This window comes from Triturus cristatus, chromosome 1_2 (assembly GCF_964204655.1).
Source record: "Triturus cristatus chromosome 1_2, aTriCri1.1, whole genome shotgun sequence".
Lineage (NCBI taxonomy): Eukaryota > Metazoa > Chordata > Amphibia > Caudata > Salamandridae > Triturus > Triturus cristatus.
Window position 1 is genome coordinate 468412439 of NC_140580.1, and position 17539 is coordinate 468429977.

General features: G+C 43.4%; 1 protein-coding gene across 1 annotated transcript in view; it reads left to right on the forward strand.

Moving 5' to 3' along the window:
- Nucleotides 1-17539, forward strand: part of CFAP46 (cilia and flagella associated protein 46) — a 1240276-nt gene that overhangs the window by 974556 nt on the left and 248181 nt on the right. Inside the window, exon 52 of the mRNA XM_085606190.1 lies at nt 6131-6304. Coding sequence (XP_085462316.1) covers nt 6131-6304 — 174 coding nt within the window. The remainder of the gene's footprint in view (nt 1-6130; nt 6305-17539) is intronic.

Below are 17539 nucleotides of genomic sequence, written 5' to 3' on the forward strand. Positions count from 1 at the left end.
AACCATGCCAACTGGGTGGTATTCTTTATTTGCATTATTTCCTTTAGTGCATCTCTGTAGTCCACTAGCTCATCAGTGCACCACAGGCGAACCCAATATAGTAATGGACGTAAGTGGGCATGATCATCCGAACGACGTATGTTCAAGTCCCAAATGAAAGGAGTTAAGGGGCTGCAGCCTGGGACAGCTAAAAGTTGTCTAAAAAAGCTGTTTTCTTGAACTGAAAAGGCATCTCTTACTACGTGGCCCCATAATTCTGCCCCATATAGGGTAGCTGATTGAGCTTTATATTTGAATAGCTCAATTGCAGGTGATACTGCTCTAACAAAGCTATTCTTAAACTTCCTAATTATGGGGGCTTGATTTTGTGTTAGTATTAACCTCGATTTTTCTATTTGTGGCTTCCAATTCATTTTAGTATCTAGGGTAATACCCAAGTATTTAAATTTTTTCACATGTTCAATCTTTTCATTATTTACAATAAAAACTTTGTTAAAACCTCTATGAGGACTGATCATCATGACCTTAGTTTTGGAAGCATTGATTTCAAGATTTTTGTCCAAACAATAGGACAGGAATTTATTCAACAGATTCTGTAGTCCTTTAGGGGTCTGGGAGATTAAAATCGTGTCATCCGCAAACAATAAGGCCGGAACGGCCTGACCACACAACTTGGGAGAGTCATGCTCGCAGCCCAAGAGGGTGTCTGGGATGTTATTCACATAAAGGGAGAAGAGGGTTGGCGCCAAGACACAACCTTGCCTGACGCCTCTCTTTATATCTATTCTCTCTGTCAGCTCTCCATTAGGTCACCACCTCACTCTTGCGTAATTACCCTCGTGCAGCCTGATCAGTTGTTGGAGAATTTCCCCGGGGGCACCCATATCCCTTAGCAATTTCCATAGCTTCCCCCTGGGGACCAGATCAAAGGCCGCTCTGAGGTCCACAAAAGCTACATATAAGTGAGATTTCCTTATATTAATGTATTTCCAAATTAAACATAAAAATCTAAAAACTTGATCTACCATGCTAATTCTAACTCTAAAACCTGCCTGGTATTTTGTTAAAATAAAATTATCCTCGATCCACATATTTAGCTTACTTAAAAGTTGACGGGCAAAAATCTTTTGAAGGACATCTATCAAACTGATAGGTCTATAATGTGATGGATTAAGTCTATCTCCCTTCTTAAAAATAGTCACAATTTCTGCGCCCCGCCAGGTCTCCGGGATTGGAGCTCCTCTTGCAATATCATTACTGAGCAAATTAATGTATGGTGCCCACAAGGGATTCTCATGTTTCCAGAGGTCCCCGGGAATTTTATCTGGGCCTGGAGCTTTACCCTGTTTGACTGCATTAATAGCTAATATAGTATCTGTCAAACTAAATGTTAGGGATGTTTCACATGTGTTTAGCTCTGTACATTCATGTATCCACTCTTCCTCATACCCTCCACATGAATATAGTGTAGAGAAGTGTTTGACCCAAATATTTTCCTCTAGAAACCTATCCCTGGATAGGGGCCCTTCTTTAGTGCCTCTAGCTATAAGATTCCAAAACAATGTTTGGTCTTTTAGTTTACATGCTTGAAGCAAGTCCGTCCAAACTTTTTCGTTCCATTCCTTTTTAGCTAATAAGATGTTTTTTTTGTAATGCATTCTCTTATCTCTAACAATGTTTGTTTGATTCCCTTTTACAGCTTTTATTAGTTCTGATTTAGCCTGACGACAGGCTTTATTATACCAAAGTCCTTCCTTCGGGTAGTTGTTTCGGCGAGATTGTACTTTTTTAGTCCCTTTTGAAAGGATCACACTAAGTTGCTGTATCAGGTTCCCATGCACTGCTATTGAGGAGAAATCCTAAGTATTAGTATCAACTAGCGGCGACATGAGTGTTACATAGAGTTCATAAATTTTCTTAATGATGACAGCATTACCCATTACAGCGGGCCATTTTAAGGACCTACGATTATTTGACTCTAAAGGGTCATGTGAAGAATTATAATCTCGAGGAACCATCTCTGTATGGGGCACGAATAGTGAGCTAAGAATGGTCAAAGAAAGAGGCAAGTGGTCACTTTCTATATGGTTATCCACCTTCAGGTCCATGAGCATTGGCCATAGACTTAAAGAAACCAGTATATAATCTACGTGGCTAGTAAAACAACCTCTTTTGAAGGTTGGTTTACTTGGGCAATCTGATGGAAGTCGCCCATTGCAGGAGTGTAGACCATATTCCATTGTCATTTTTAACAATTGCAAAGAGCCTTTTGTACAGGGTGTTATATGGCTTGCATCAATACTGGGGATATTATTAGCATTGTCTTCTTCCTCATAGATATCTTCTAGACCCATAACTGGTTCGAAATTCCTATTAAAGTCTCCCCCTATGATCAACATAGTTTTAGGTCTAGATTATAGATAATACTATCTAACTGGGCAATTGTCTCTGATTCTTTATTTGACGGTTGGGGTCTATTATAAATGTTGATAATACAGATTGCCCGTCCTTTAACATCTTGGGATTTTATAGCCAGAATGTCAGGACTATTAGAGTCTATCTGTTTAAAGTCAATGCCCAGCGTAATTTTTGCCCAGATTATCAGACCACCAGAGGGTCTGCCTTTATTTAAATTTGATGCCGGTATATAAAATGACATATAGCCTACTTTGAAGAAGTTTTCTACTCCCCTTGTTTCTTGAAACAAAATGAGATCCCCATTATTAATATAGTCGTGCCATGCGGGATCAGACATATTTTTCCTTATTCCGGCAATGTTCCAAGAAATTAGTTTGACCTCGACATTGTCCTTGCTATCAAGTTGGTTGTGATCCATATTTATGCCTTCGCCAATTATCGATGTTAATAAGTTATTATTTCCCAGTTGATCCATCGGAATGGGGTTAGAGCCCTGTTTTACTACTTCCCTTGTATTACACCTGTCCTCATTCACCTGTATGGAGTTAACAGTTATGTCACTAATTTCCTTTCCATAAACTTCTTCCAGTCAGTCTACCTCATCTAGCCCATATAATTCTGAAAAGTAATTTTTTGTAGCTACGGGAGGGTAGGTGTTAAGACCTCCCGACATCACTTCATGGGCCGTGGTTTGCTGGTGTCTATGTATTCGCATGGCCTTCTCACTGTAAAAATAATTAAGGTTTTTTACTCTAATAGGACCCCTATCAATGTAGTGCTGTTCATTGCAAACTAATCTTACTACATTACTGTCTCTAAAATTAACAATAATTATGTCTCCTTGTATGTCTTTTGGTCTTCTTCCTATCCAATTAGCCCTTCTAACAAACAGTATTTCTCCTTTCAAGTATCTAGGGATCGGCCTATTCTTATTCAACCAAAATATCACTTTATTTTTTAGTTCTTGATAAGATTCTGGTTTCCCCTTCTTTAATTCTGGGATGCCAGTAAGCACAATTACATATGGTAATGACTCTGGCGGTAGGTCAATCGTTTCCAATGGGGCTTTTGTGTTGGTGTTGTAGTTGTCTTTTATTTTTTGTACACTTTCGGGGCAAACGACCCTCCCACTCACATTTTTTCCTTCACTGGTTGTTATACCTTGTACACTTTTACCAGGGTTTTTTTTTATCTGTTTATTACAAATGGGATCCTTTCGATTCCATACCTTTGTCGGTTGAACAGTAACTACAACAGTTGCAGCCCCTGTAGCAATTACAGGATCCCCATAAGGTGGCGATATGTTCTCCATTCTACCTCTAACTTCAACTTTTATCAAGTTTTTTAAGGAGGTAAAGTTATCTAGGGTTAACTGTTCGAATCTCTCTAGCTTTTCATTTACCAATTTTATCCTTTCAAGGAGTGGCAGGATCATTGATCTAATAATATGCTCTATATGTGCCATTGACCCTCCAACACCCTCAATAGAGGCGGGAGGGATTGTTTCGGTACAGCTACCTATAGTGGTTCGAGTAAGTCTCCCTTGATTATCGTCAGGCCTTACGGATACCCTTCCTGTAGGTAGCCCTTGTTCAGGATTTACCAGATCTACAGTTTTTAATATTTTTGGTTTCCTCCCTTTTTGTACAGTTTCTTTCCTTTTTCTTTTTGAAGTGCCTCCAGTTTTTGCTCGAATTTCGGGTTGTCGGTTAACCATTTTAGAGGACAAAGCATCATTAGTTAAAGATGTCTCCTGGACTAATATCAAGTCATTATGATTTAGATAGCTTATTTCCTCATTGGTTAACGAAGTTGGTGACCTGTCTAGTACATTTAAGGGCTTAACCTGCTTTGGAGGCCCCAAAAAAGGGGCGTCCAAACCCTCCAAGTCCGTTAAATCATTTTTTAAAAAGGAGGACTCCACAGATATGTCCTGGGACTGTAGGGTTGGGGTTTGTCAAAGTTTAGTAGCAGTCGGGAACATTGCAAGAGGTGGGTTTTGTAGTGGCAAGATGTTATAATTACCCTCTGTCCTTGGGAGCTCTGCATAGGAATCCAGAAGTATAGAACCAAAGGAATCTACCTGTGTAACAGTAGTGTTAGGGTGTAATGAGGGAAGACGCATATTTGGGGGGAGTGATAGGCATCTCTCAGTGCTCTCTATAGCTGTTACAACAACCCCTATAGTTTTCTGTAGCATCCTTTCTATCGCGGTCAGACTTGGCAAGGGAGTCATAGTGCACTTTTTCTGTCTGTTACTAGATCGTGTTGTAACAGGAGGATTTTTACCCATGGTTCAGATGGCAGTACAATCTCTAGATCAATATTATCAGGTACCTTATGTTCGCAGTGGGTATAGTCCAGGCGGACCGGTGCAGTGGGGCCAAGGGGGATGCCCCAGCCCAGCCTCGTCCTGCCCCGGATGGCCACAGACGGCCCATCCTTTGCCCGGGCTTAGCCCGGCGCGTCCCGCGCGCGTCCTCGCGGGGCGTGGGACCAGGCTGCCCTTTATGTGCCTCCTGCCGCGTGGTCAGCTGTCGCCCTGGCCCAGGGGATCCTGGGAGTTGTAGTATCCAGGACCGGCGGAGCCAAGCCTGGCCGGTCCCTCGTCTCACAGCGGCGCCGACGGTGCAGGAGGTAGGGGGCGGAGCCAAGCCCGGCCACAGCTGCAACAAGGAAGCGGGAGAGTGGGCGAGTCCAGATAAACAGCAAAGGAAACAGGAGGCTCAGCACCAGGCTGCCCTTTATGCGCCTCCTGGCGCGTGGTCAGCTGTCGCCCTGGCCCAGGGGATCCTGGGAGTTGTAGTGTCCAGGACCGGCGGAGCCAAGCCCGGCCGGTCCCTCGTTTCACAGCGGCGCCGACGGTGCAGGTGGAATGGGGTGGAGCCAAGAACGGACACAGCAGCAACAAGGAAGCGGGAGAGTGGGCGAGTCCAGATAAACAGCAAAGGAAATCTGTGTTTCTGTTTGCGGGTGTCGGATTGTGAAACAAGTCTTTAATGCTTCTTAGATTTTCCTAGTGTGACCAGGGCCGGACTGGGAACCAAAACCGGCCCTGGCAAAGTGCTCGGCCGCCCCCCTCTCCCTCTCGTGGGGGGTTGGGGATGCCACCGAGCTCTTTGCCAGGGCCGATTTTCAGCCGAGTTTGTTACAGGGCCTATTTTGCAGCTATGCTGCAAAAACGGCCCTGTAACAAAAACGGCCCCCAGGGGCCCAAACTCGGCCCCCACCCTTGCGGCGCACACCGGGGGATTGCCCGGTGCCCGCTATAGCCAGTCCGGCCCTGAGTGTGACTATCAAAGTGCGGCTATGTGATGCTGGTGTATGGCGTGGTCTGTTAGCTTTTAGGCTTTGCTGTACTCTGCCTCTCTGAGTACACATGCACTCACTTGACATCACAGTCCTTTTCGATCCTTTCCTAACTCAACCTGATTTCTGCATGACATGCTTCTTTACTGATGCCTTTCTGAGAAAAGCTCCCGACACAAAGTATTTTTTTTCCTTTTTGTAAGTTAAAAGGTGTAACACATCGATAACAATTGTGACTTTATTTGAAAGCATGTTTTGAAGCAAGCTAATGTGGCAAATTAGTAAGGTATTATCATCACATTGTAACATCACCTAAAGTAAAATAATGTATTATGTGAGGGCTCACTTCAAAGCTCGTCTAACGTAGAGAATATGTCTGTCCATGCTTTTCTTTTCTAACCAGGAACTCCGAGTCCCCCCGCAGAAATGGGAGAATGCGTTATATTACTAACTGACAATTTAATTATGGACCTGCCCTTGGAGGCTTTGAGCATCTTCCGTGATGAAGGAATTAGCTCTGTGTCGAGAGACTTTTCACTCCAGCTCTTATACAATCGCTTCCATAAGGACGAGCAAGGTATAGTCATTCATATGCATTCATCAAATAATGTAAATGTGATAAGCATGAAATCCTGTCCTAATTAGGCCTGGGCAAAAATTTCGTTCCGTTCGCGGAAATTGCGATAATTTGACATTTTTGCGTTCCGCGGAGAGCGCGAAAATGTCAAAAATTCCGGTTTCCGCAGCTTGGCGATAATTTGTTTCTTGCTCGCGCTGTAAAATGATACATTCTTGCGCGCGCGCGATCGCCTTACCTGAATCCCTGCGTTCGCCGACAAGTTTTCTTGATCCGGTCGCGTTCTCCATGAGATGTTGTATTGTTTTTAGCCATTTGCGCTGTCTCGCGACAGTTCGCGCCCGCAGTGACGTCATGCGTCGCGCGATCACGTCTTTCTTCTCGCGATCATGCACCGCGAGAACAACTCAAAACAAGATGGCCGCGCCCGCAAGCAACCACATGGGTAAGTTGGCGACCCGCAACCATGCAGAAAATCTCGCGAACATGCCGGAAAAAAACTTCCGCATCTTCGCGATATTTCTGCTTGTTTGCGATAATTTTAAACATTCTCGCGATAATTTGCGAAGGTTAATTCCGCAAATTCCGCCCTCCCCTAGTCCTAATATCCAATTATAATAGGAATGCACTGGGTATGTTTGAAGACATGTTTTCGCTCCATTATAATTGAGGTCTTGATGCCAATGGGTAGAGGAGTTGGCCTAACGGCTAGGGCGGTTCACCTCAAATCTGGGGAACCGTGTTCGAGTCTCTGCAATGACGCGTAACATCCTGTGATTCTGGGCAATTCACTTAATCTCCCCGTGCCTAACAAAAATGAATGTGTCCACATGTAACACACCTGGTGCTATGTAAAGCGCTCTGATACCGATAACTTCGGGTCAAGTTCGCGCTATATAAAACTCCTTAAAAAAGAAATTGAAGGGTAGACTAGGCTGCAGATGTTTGTACTTTGCTCTCTGATTGTGTGTAACCACAGCACACTAGGGGACAGAGCCATCGTGTATTGGTGTTAGAGCTAAAGTTTTTATTCCTTGAGTAATGTTCCCCTGTGTTATTTTATTTTAGCCCAGGAAAACACCAGGCAAATCAAATCCCTCACATTATTTCTAAGTATTAAGGACATTTCATATCTGCTGTGAATAGAATAACGATTAATCCTGCCAACCGTAAAGTGTAAGGAATTTCATTAGGAGCATATAGGGTTTGAACAATAATTGTACAAAGAGTAGGAATTTGTTGATGCAGATGGAGATGTGATCTGGAACCTTCACTGGTGTGTTAGTCCCCGCCCCATGTGCAGGTTCCTGTAGCCCATTGGTGCTGCTGCATCAGATTCAGAGGCATGTTCCGTGAGTTTAGGCTTCCTTCCCACCTCCAGTGGCTTTCAGTTGTTAGGACAGGAACAGAAGGAGCTGCTTAAGCAAACCCTAGTGCCTCCGAGGCCTAGGCTGAAAACAAAAACGTGGTGCATGTCCATCCATGCAGGCCCCTGGCGTAAAGCAATAATAATATCTGATAGGTACGGAACCTGTGGCTAGATCATGTCTCTACCAGATAAGGTGTTTCGGAAGGTAAGTAACTTGTTCGATGGTGCCAGCAGAATTTGATAAGGGGCACCGAGTTCACAATATTGCACAAATATTCCTAGGTTTTGTGCTTAATGTGGACCTCAGAAGGGTTGGGTACCCCGGCGCGGCAGGAGCCTGTATTACGCCTTTGAGACAGACATTTTATTGCACAACCGATTATCCATGGCTTATGGGGGTCCGTTGTGTTAGTGTCTCCAAAAGTGATCTGCTTCACAGGCGATTTCCTCCGATGAAGGAAACTAATTATCCATTCATATCCTAAGTGCTGAATTTGTGATGTGAATTAATAATTGAGAATGAACTGTAATGATGTAAAACACAAACCAAAGCATGTAACAACAGGAATGTAGGTTTTTTAAATGGAAAGTGCTTGAATAAATGTATGGCAAATTTCTTTGTATTGATAGCACTTGCCATTGCCATTAGCTTCCAGAGATTAGGGGCAGTATATATAATTCTGTCACTGCCTTGTCTGGTTTGCTTATAATTTGGCCACTTTATCTGTAATTTCCTTCAAGGGCATAAATACCTCTGCCATAACATCCCATATTATAGGCGCTTACGACTCTGGATTGTACTAAAACTAAAGGAAGGTTCTGTTTTACTTTCTTTTTTTCCCTTTTCACCTATCTGTCTCACATTTGTTTCTCATAGGTTCCATTATGTGGGTTACACCTATAATAGCTATCTATAAGCTAGCCTGGCGGTTATGGGGTGATACCCTGAAACCGATCCTAGAATGCTTGTTTCCGGTCCAGGGGGTACCTGTCTTGGCAGTTCAGGCTAGACCGTTCTCATGCAGAGCAGGGTCAAGGCTGATTTGCATATGGCTGGGTCCATCAAAATAACAAGGATTAAACCCAAATCTTTGTGACTGGGGGTTAATTTCTATATTGTTCAGCATTGCGTCCATCCTTTGTTATTTTTGCTATAATTATTAGGTTGTGCCATTGAGCCTTCTCAAGTGTGACCGAGTAATGCGCTTTATTTCAAAATAAGAATGTGTGAAAACAAACTATTTAAGAGCCGCTCTGGAATCGTTTGCAGTACTCCGAAAACAAAAACATGCTGACTAACCGACGTATCTACTTTAAGCATTCATATCTAAGTCCAAAAGTCACTTCAGTATCTGGGACTGGCATTGCAGGCCTGTGACATGACGTCAGATGAGCACAGGATTGTGCGGATAGCAATCACAGCACAGGAACACAGAGAACATTTTAAAAAATAACCGAAAAGACCCACGTTTGAGAGTCCTTATCTGTCTCCACCACAACAAAACCATAGCTTGTGTGCCAACCTGCCCTGGGTCAGTCCAGCATAAGTTAGATTTGATCCTCGACCGACACTTGAAAATCTGGGATAATAGTAATTAAAACCATATGTGTTAGAGTGTCAGAGGAACCGTTTTTCTGAGACTACGGAAATAAGCAGAAATTAATTGTTGTTGCATATAATTAAGTCATTAAAATTAATTACAACAATTATGATTTGCAATATTATGAAGTGCGTGTGGCTTCCTGACACGAGAGAGAGATGATGATAGTTACAAGGATCAAAGTTGTATTCATATTTTCATGGAATTCTAATTTTGTTCCTTGTGACTATAAAACATGTGGAGAATGACATGTGCATAGCTTTTATCTCAGCCGTTTTAGGTTAAGCACTGTGCACTTTCTGATAGCATTTCCACAGAGGGTTTCTTGGTTTCCCTCATTACCTTGCTGCCTCTGTGATTATACTTCACCACTGTCTACTGCCCATTTTATGCTTTTTGTAATCTTTACAAAACTCCTAGAAGCCGATTTGTACACCCAATCCTTCGAGCAAAACGCTTACATCCTACGAGTTAGGCCTACAATATCTACAGCGTTTAGAATAGCAATCCACTTGTTATGCAGTAATCAGTTACATCAGATGGCAACTAGGAAATAGAGAAAGCTAATTTTGTCCCTCCTTCTTAGGTTTTGTGTCTGAGCTTTTTAATGTTTTGTAATGCCTTTAGGATATTGTAACAAATATGGATTGTATTTTTATTCACGTGTATATCATATTATTGCCGCTTGGATTATGAACTGTTTATAACCTGTATATTGGATTGTGACTCTGTCTGGGTGTGATTTTCTTTTTATGGCAATAGTCGAAAAAAGTTTGACTGACTGACAGCCGCATACATTTATTAATATCCAAACTATTGTCGTTCACCTTATTTATGTGTTTCTCAGTGCACTGATATTCGGAAATCAGTATTTTTTTACATCGTCTGTACCCTCCCTCATTTCAACAATAAAATGAATCTTTTAAAGTCTCCAGTCCCTTTCTTGGACTTTTTTTTCGAGGTTCTGCTCATTTAGGGGCCTAGAGGTGAACGCTTCTAAGTTCAAATTTATGTCACTGAACCCTCATAGGTTCTTTAGAGCCAGGGTGATTTTGGATGAGGAGCTCCTTGAACAAGAGAAATGCTTCGCCTACCTTAGAGTCTGACTGGTCGATAACCTGCCATGCCCCCAGATAGGGAAAAATAGGGAGATTCTTCACCAAAGGACGACTGGCAGTCGCAGGAAACTCAAGGCTGCTTCTAGTGGCGCTGTAACTCCAGTCCTAGAAGTTTATTGGGCAGCTGCCATGGCGGGGGCTCTATATGGGGCAGAGCTTTGGGGACACGTAGAAGTAGCCCCTCTCACACAGACTGAAAACAAATTTATGAGTCCTTTGTACAACTTACCTCATAGTACCCCTCTTATTCCTCTCCGCCTTGATCTTTCCTTAGCTCGAATTGATCAAGTTATACTTCTAAAAGCCTTGACATACTGGGTGCGCCTGTGGACAACGCTGGAACTGGCCTCATACAGAGAAGGCCTGGTCGGAATTAATTGATGTTGATAAAAATTTACGCATCCCATGGTTGCGCAAAATCAAACATTTGATTGAAACCATTAAGATGGGGGAAGTGTGGAACTCTCCCGCTACCTGCAAAAAAGGCACTCTCACTGACCTAAAGCAAGCTTTTTGAGACCTCCTGATCCAGCGAACCTGGAATAAATAAAAAGAGGGGACCATCATTGAAATTGTTTTATTGTTCAAATGTTATTACAGTTTTGAGTCGTATTTGGACAGGATCTCCCCACCACAAGCAAAAAGTCTCTCTATAAGGTTCAGACTTGGCATTCTGCCTTTGGTCTCCTGCACAAACAAATGGGACAAAAATGAGCCTGTATCCCCAAACTGCCCATTCTGCCCGAGGTTCCCAGAGACAGATGATCACTTGATCTTCTTTTGCCCAATGTACGTTCTACCTCGAAGGAGGTGGATTAATTCGGCATGCAAGATCTTGGACATGACCCACTTTTGGGAAAAATGCTGAATTATAAGTTGTGATAAGTTTAGAGTGTTTGCAGTCTCCAGGTATCTACTGTGGGCACGGAGACTGCGAACAATTAATCTGACAGGCAGAGCCAAGGATAGGCCCTAAACAGATTGTGGGGAAATGCAGCTATCTGAATGCTTGAATGTGCATGTAAAGTATTTTTTCACTTTACTCCTAATCCTTAGATCTTAATCGGAATTGGAAAATATTGTAAGAAGCATTCTATGACCCTTATGATCTGTAACACTGTTTTAACCGGATGCATATTGTTTTTATACCTTTTACTGTTTTAATTATTTATGTATAGTTTGCTTTTATGGTTTACAAAAGCCGAAATAAAGATTTTCTATTCGGACTCCTTTTTTATAGCACCCTAAAATGGCACGTGGTCTACCACAGAACCACTGAATACATTGCTGTAGCACTCTAGTTCCTTTATCCTCATCCTTCCGTAGCCTTCACAGTGAGATGTCAACTTTAACAGGCATATTTTGCCTTCCCTGTAGCCCTCCCAATAATCAGATCTGGATAGAAACAAGAGTTTTCCCTCATATCTCAGAATGTGTCTAGATTACCTCAACAAGACAATAACAGTGAGTATTTATTAATGTATGCCTGTAGTCACTGTTCTTGCCTAAATTGTATTACCATGCCTCATCCGCCCAGTTATTTTTCATTCCACTGTTCATAGTTCATTAAATGATGTACAGAGTTGCTCATATTTGGTTAGTGAACGTGTAGTATTTAGTCGAATAATAAATTGATTAGCCAATCTAATTACCAAACATTCATTTTCACAGTTTTTTTCCCACCTTGAAATACTTTTTACATGGGCACAAAAATGGTGTAATTGCTGCTTAGAAGAAATCATCATCCAGTCTGTCAATTCTAAAAAGCCTCGTTCATTTCTTGTTGTGAACTATCGTTACCATCAAGGTTAGCGTGTTTTGGAACATTTACCAAAATAAATTTGGTTAGGCCTTTTATATTGCTGTTGCATCTCATGCTGTCATAAGCGACTTGGTTATTAGATTCCAGTGCCTAGAGGCTGTACTGTCCTAGGTACTCAAAGAAGATTCCCCAATTGCCGAGTGCTCCAACCAAGTCCTTGTATGCGCCTGTTGCGTGTTTCTGGTAGAGACGATATCTAGCCTCACAGTCCCTCCCATCCTCCCCATTATGTGATAGAACTCTTTTCATTAATAAGGGTCAAGTCTAGGAATATGCACACTGGTCTTTCAATTTGTGTTTGGTCCTCTCCATCTAGGCGGGCGGACAATCTCGAAAGTAAAAGTGGGTGCCTATATAGGCCTGCAGGTCACTTCCGAAGTGGAATGGTGTCAGTGCGGAGCCACACTGCACCACTTTCTGGCACGCAGAGGTACTATATCCAATCTGACAAAAATGTCAAAGGTGAGTAATCTGCAGCTAGATAGTGTCTACCAGAAGGAGCGCTATCAAAGCTAACGTGTTCTTTAAGGAGTTTTGTAAAGTGCTTGGATGTCACCTAAAGGCCCCTTCAGAGCAGCATTTGATGGAAGGAAATGAAAGTTGGGAAAGGGAGAGGAGACCCTTCTAAATCACAAACATAACAAAGAGTGATAAAAATCAGCTAAGTGGGACAACTAGAAGTATTTTGCCAGTCTATAAACTACTCAAGTTCTATTAAAAAAATCAGAAAAGGGAGGGAAAACATAGCTTAATAAAAAAGGATAACAAGAAGTGGTAGAATTCCACAACAGGGAAATACTAGAAGTCTTCTATTAACTCTTTGAACTAAGCTTTCTCTGTTGGCAAGGAGATAATTTATGTTAGATTTATTTACGGTAGTGACCCGAGCAAACGACTAAATTAAAAATCAGAGGCAGATATCAACAACTGACTCCCAAGTGTCATGTTATACACGAAATGTGCTACAGTGATATACTTACATAGGGGGAGCGTTCATGCATGTCTGTTGTTGTGTCATTCACATTTTTGTCCTGCCCACTACAGCATAGAGTCACCAAGTTCTCCTAATTCCGCCACTGGCTACCTTCATTGTGAGTGACAACATTTCTCCCTTTCACAAGGAGTACATACACTCACAACGTAGCCCCTTTTCTGCCAGGGACTTGGGAACCAATGTGACTGTTTTCATTATTTATTTGTGTCCAAAAGCACACATCAGCAGTGGCGTAACGAAAGTTGAGGGGGCCTCCGACCCCCCCCCCCCCCCCCCCCTCCCCGGAGCTGCGGGGGCACGTGTTATGCGCCTGATCATCAGGCTTCCCAGTACTATGAAATCCTTTGACCCTATTCAGCGCTGGAGACTTTATTTTTTGCAAAACCTCACACTACTTAGTTTTAAAATGTTCGCATGTATCTTTCTTTGGATTCATGATGGCTTATTTGTAATTATTTGTTGGGCTAAGCAACGGAGCTGTATGTTAGGCGTCCCCTGCCACTGAGAGCCATCATGCATATTGCTACAAGGTCTGAGCGCCTCTTTCACTTTAGACCACATGAAGGGTCATATTTACAAGAAAGTGATGAAGCGTGTCGTTAAGCCAAGAAGGCTAAAGACACGCTTCTTCACTTTAGAAACGCAGGGCTGCACCATATGGTGCAGCCCTGCATTTCCCCCTGCGCTGGCGCTAAATTTATCTGCCTAGCGCCAACGCAGGCACCCATGCACCATAGCGAATCAAAGGTTGGTCGCACTCTGCTCGTCACACCAGCAAGTTGCCCCAAGGAACTGTGGTCAATGTAGTGGCGACGGCGAGTACGCCTATGCCACGGTGTATGTAGAAAAGTATGTGTCGCATTAGCCATCCCTGGACACGTGTTTCGAGGTAGTTGCCTCTCGTCAGCAGGGAGCAGGTCAGTGCAAGGGTGCCTGTGTTGAGGGGGAGAATGTTCATGCGCGGGAAGGTCCCCCTTCCTGTACATAAACAATCTTTCAATGACGTTTTGTAACTTCTATGTGTGCTGCTCAATGCAGCACACATAGAAGTTGCAAAACTGCATTTTTTTTTAAATGATTGTTTAGGTGCAGGAAGGGGGGACCTTCCTGCACATAAACAGTAATTGACGTTTTGCTGTTTCTATGTGCGCTGCCCAAGGCAGCACACATGGAAACAGCAACAATTAGGCGAAATAAAGCATTTCTCCTACTTTCGGCTGTTTAAGACCAGGTTTTCAATGGTCTTAATTTTGGCTTTGCCTCCTTTTTACGCTGCTCTTGTAAATAGGGGGCAGCGTAAAAATCAATGGGTGTTGCGGTGGAACGCCCACCACAACACTTTGCCCGTCCCTTTCACGTTGAGTGTAGCATGAAAGGGGGCCTTAATTACAAGGCAGCGTTAAACCACGTTAAGTGGCTTAATGCTGCCTTGTAAATAAGGCAAAGTTCCTATTGCTATCACTTCACTAAAAGTGACTTTGTGGTGGCGATACGGGCTTGTAAATATGGCCAAAGTTTTCTGGAAGCTCTGTCCATTGTTTTTATCAGTGCTCCCATGATGGGCATTGTACTGCACAATCTGGTGGCATCACTAAACACGAATGGCCGTGAGCACAGATCTTTTTTTGTTTTTTTACGGAGCTAAAGCTTCTTTTAAGCTTTGCTCATTTCTTTCCCTATTGCAGATAGTATTTGATAGAATCTTTTATTTTGTTGTGACTGTACACTTCTGGTCAGTGTCTCCCACCCACAGAGTGCCATCAGGCTGACGTGGATATATTTACCATACGTGATTGTGCTGTGTGGTCTTGTCATCTGTCAGCAGGATCCTAAAAGCATGCTAGCTTGTCATGTCTGCAGAAGAGAGAATCTCTGTTTCCCAGTCTTTCTTAAAAAGTAAACAACGAGCCTTTCTCAGCATTGTTTGATCAAACAGAGTGCAAGGAGTATATTTCAAGAAGAGAGGTTAAAAGAACCACTGCTCAATTATTTTAATAGTTCCTTTTGGTGCACAATGATCTACTTTGCATCGCTAGCATGGGAAAGAGCTGAGTCTCCTCCTTTGTCTTTGGTTTATTACAGATGTGTCCGTTGTCTTCTCACCAAAGACTGGTCTTTTTTCACCATTTTGGAGGTCAGTGTCCCAGAGTGAACACTCATGCTTTACCAGGCGCGCAACACCCATTGGGCTCACCGGGCTTCAGCCCCCCTGTCTTGTGTGTCAGGCCAGCTGAGACAGCCTCGCGGGCTGGCGTCCGTCTAATTGCAGCCGGACCCGAGTACTTCACAGGTCTTTAAAAGACCATTTACTCGTTAATAAGGCTTTTGTTGTGTTTTCACCCCGTTTTACAGCCACTCTGCCTATGGCTGGAAGACTTAGACCCCCTGAAATATTTTTCAGCCCCCCCCCCCGAAATTTGTTCTAGTTGCCCGCCTGTGCTTTACCAACAGCACTCACACACCTAACACAGTAGAAGTCTCACACTAAACACACCAGCTCACATCTGTGACAGATTAGCAGTCACATGCTCCCAGAACTATACTCCCACCGCTCCCAGACAAGCAAACACTTTTGACAGCTCTGAAACGCCTCACAGTAGTAATGCAATGTGACGAACACCACTGCCGCACCCTCTGCAGACTATCAGTCACACACTACCTGATGCACTCTTACAACACCTCACAAGCTACCAGTTGCATGCTAATGAAAGTACACTCGCATCCATCACATAGTAGCAGTCCCACACTGCCAGCAGCTCTCTCACAGCCCTCACAGGGCAGGAATCTCGTACTAACAGCAATGCTCTCAAAGACTACCAGTTTGGCACTGACCAGAGTTTCACAACCCTCACACACTAGATGGCAGATACTACCGATGACTCTTATACCCTTTAGTAGCAATCTTTCAGTTCAAACAGCTCTCTCACACACTAGCAGTTAGCATTGACTGCACTCTTACAACCATCACAAACTAACAATCACACATGACCAGAAACATTCTCACAACTCTCACAGACTAGCAGCATAGGCAATAAAGTTGGCTTATCAATGAAAGTGCTGCTTCTTTTATGGGGGTTTGTGTGCGAGGTATTGTAGATGGGCAAGTGGGTGCATGCAACAATAAGACAATGTGTGGATGAATAGCTGTTTGCTTGGGAAGACTATTGCCTGGGTATTTCACGTAGATGCAGAAGGCTACGCTGCCTGAGTAGTGTGTCATCACTTCTGGCCCCCCGCCAACTCCTCCCACCTCACCTGCCGACAGCAGTCAGGATGGCGGACTGTGGATCGCTGAAGCTGCCTTAAACTGAGCAGCACAGCGCCGTTTCGTGGGTCATGTTGAACAGCAGTAACCAGGGGCTGGGAGGCAGTTTGTCTTATGCTGGCAGAGCGCCCCTGCTGAAAGAACGTTGCAACGTGACTCAGAGGGTGAGCCCATAAAGGGAGTAACATACCCGGACGGTTAAAGTAGAACTTTTTCAGTGGCTGTGATACTTATCACATTGTGGAGGAAGGGGGAGATTGGTGTTGTCTGCTTGGTCTCCGTTAGCATTGTGAGTGCTTCGAGCACCCTAAGAAATCTTAAGATATTAAGATGACACTAAACGAGTTTTAACCAGCACAGAAAGATTTAGGTAAAGCTTCTGGGGGGAGTGGATCTTTGAGATCATCACTTATCTCGACAGCATTCCAGAGAGGCTCTGGTTTGCTCATGTCACCAGAAGGAATACAAATTAAAGCTAGAAGCATGAAGAATGGGAAGCAGCAGCAGGCGGCTACCTCAAAGTCCACCTCAAGTTTCTTTATGGCGCAGCAGGCTTGAGTCGGAAGGAACAACACTCTGCGATGGTGTTGACTGCCTTCAGGCTGGGGAGAGTAAGCTGGAGTGGGAGTAAGGGTGGTACTCCCACTGTGGCCGGGGGAGGTGAAGGGGTAAGAGGATCGGCAAAATTGGGTTGTATTGAAATGTGGGGGCACATTGAGAAAATGGAGGTTCAGTGATAGGGCGTATCTAGATTTTGTTATAATACATCGGAAAGGATTTATTTGTGGCGATTTGAAGGTAGGCAGGGTTGGCCAGGTGAGAATACAGGGATAACGAGAGGCCAGTTAGAGCATTATCAGCTGGTGTATGCTATGCACTTTAAGGCATTTTAATATCGAATAAGTTATGTACTTTAATAAGGAATGCTTTCTATTGTATTTTTGGCCTTCCATGATTACTATAAAGATGGTGTGGAGTTTTATAATTTTTTATTTTGCACTTTGCACGTAGCATCTTTGCACTTTCGGGTATGATAAAAGGTCACCAGGGTTGTTTTAAGGCATGT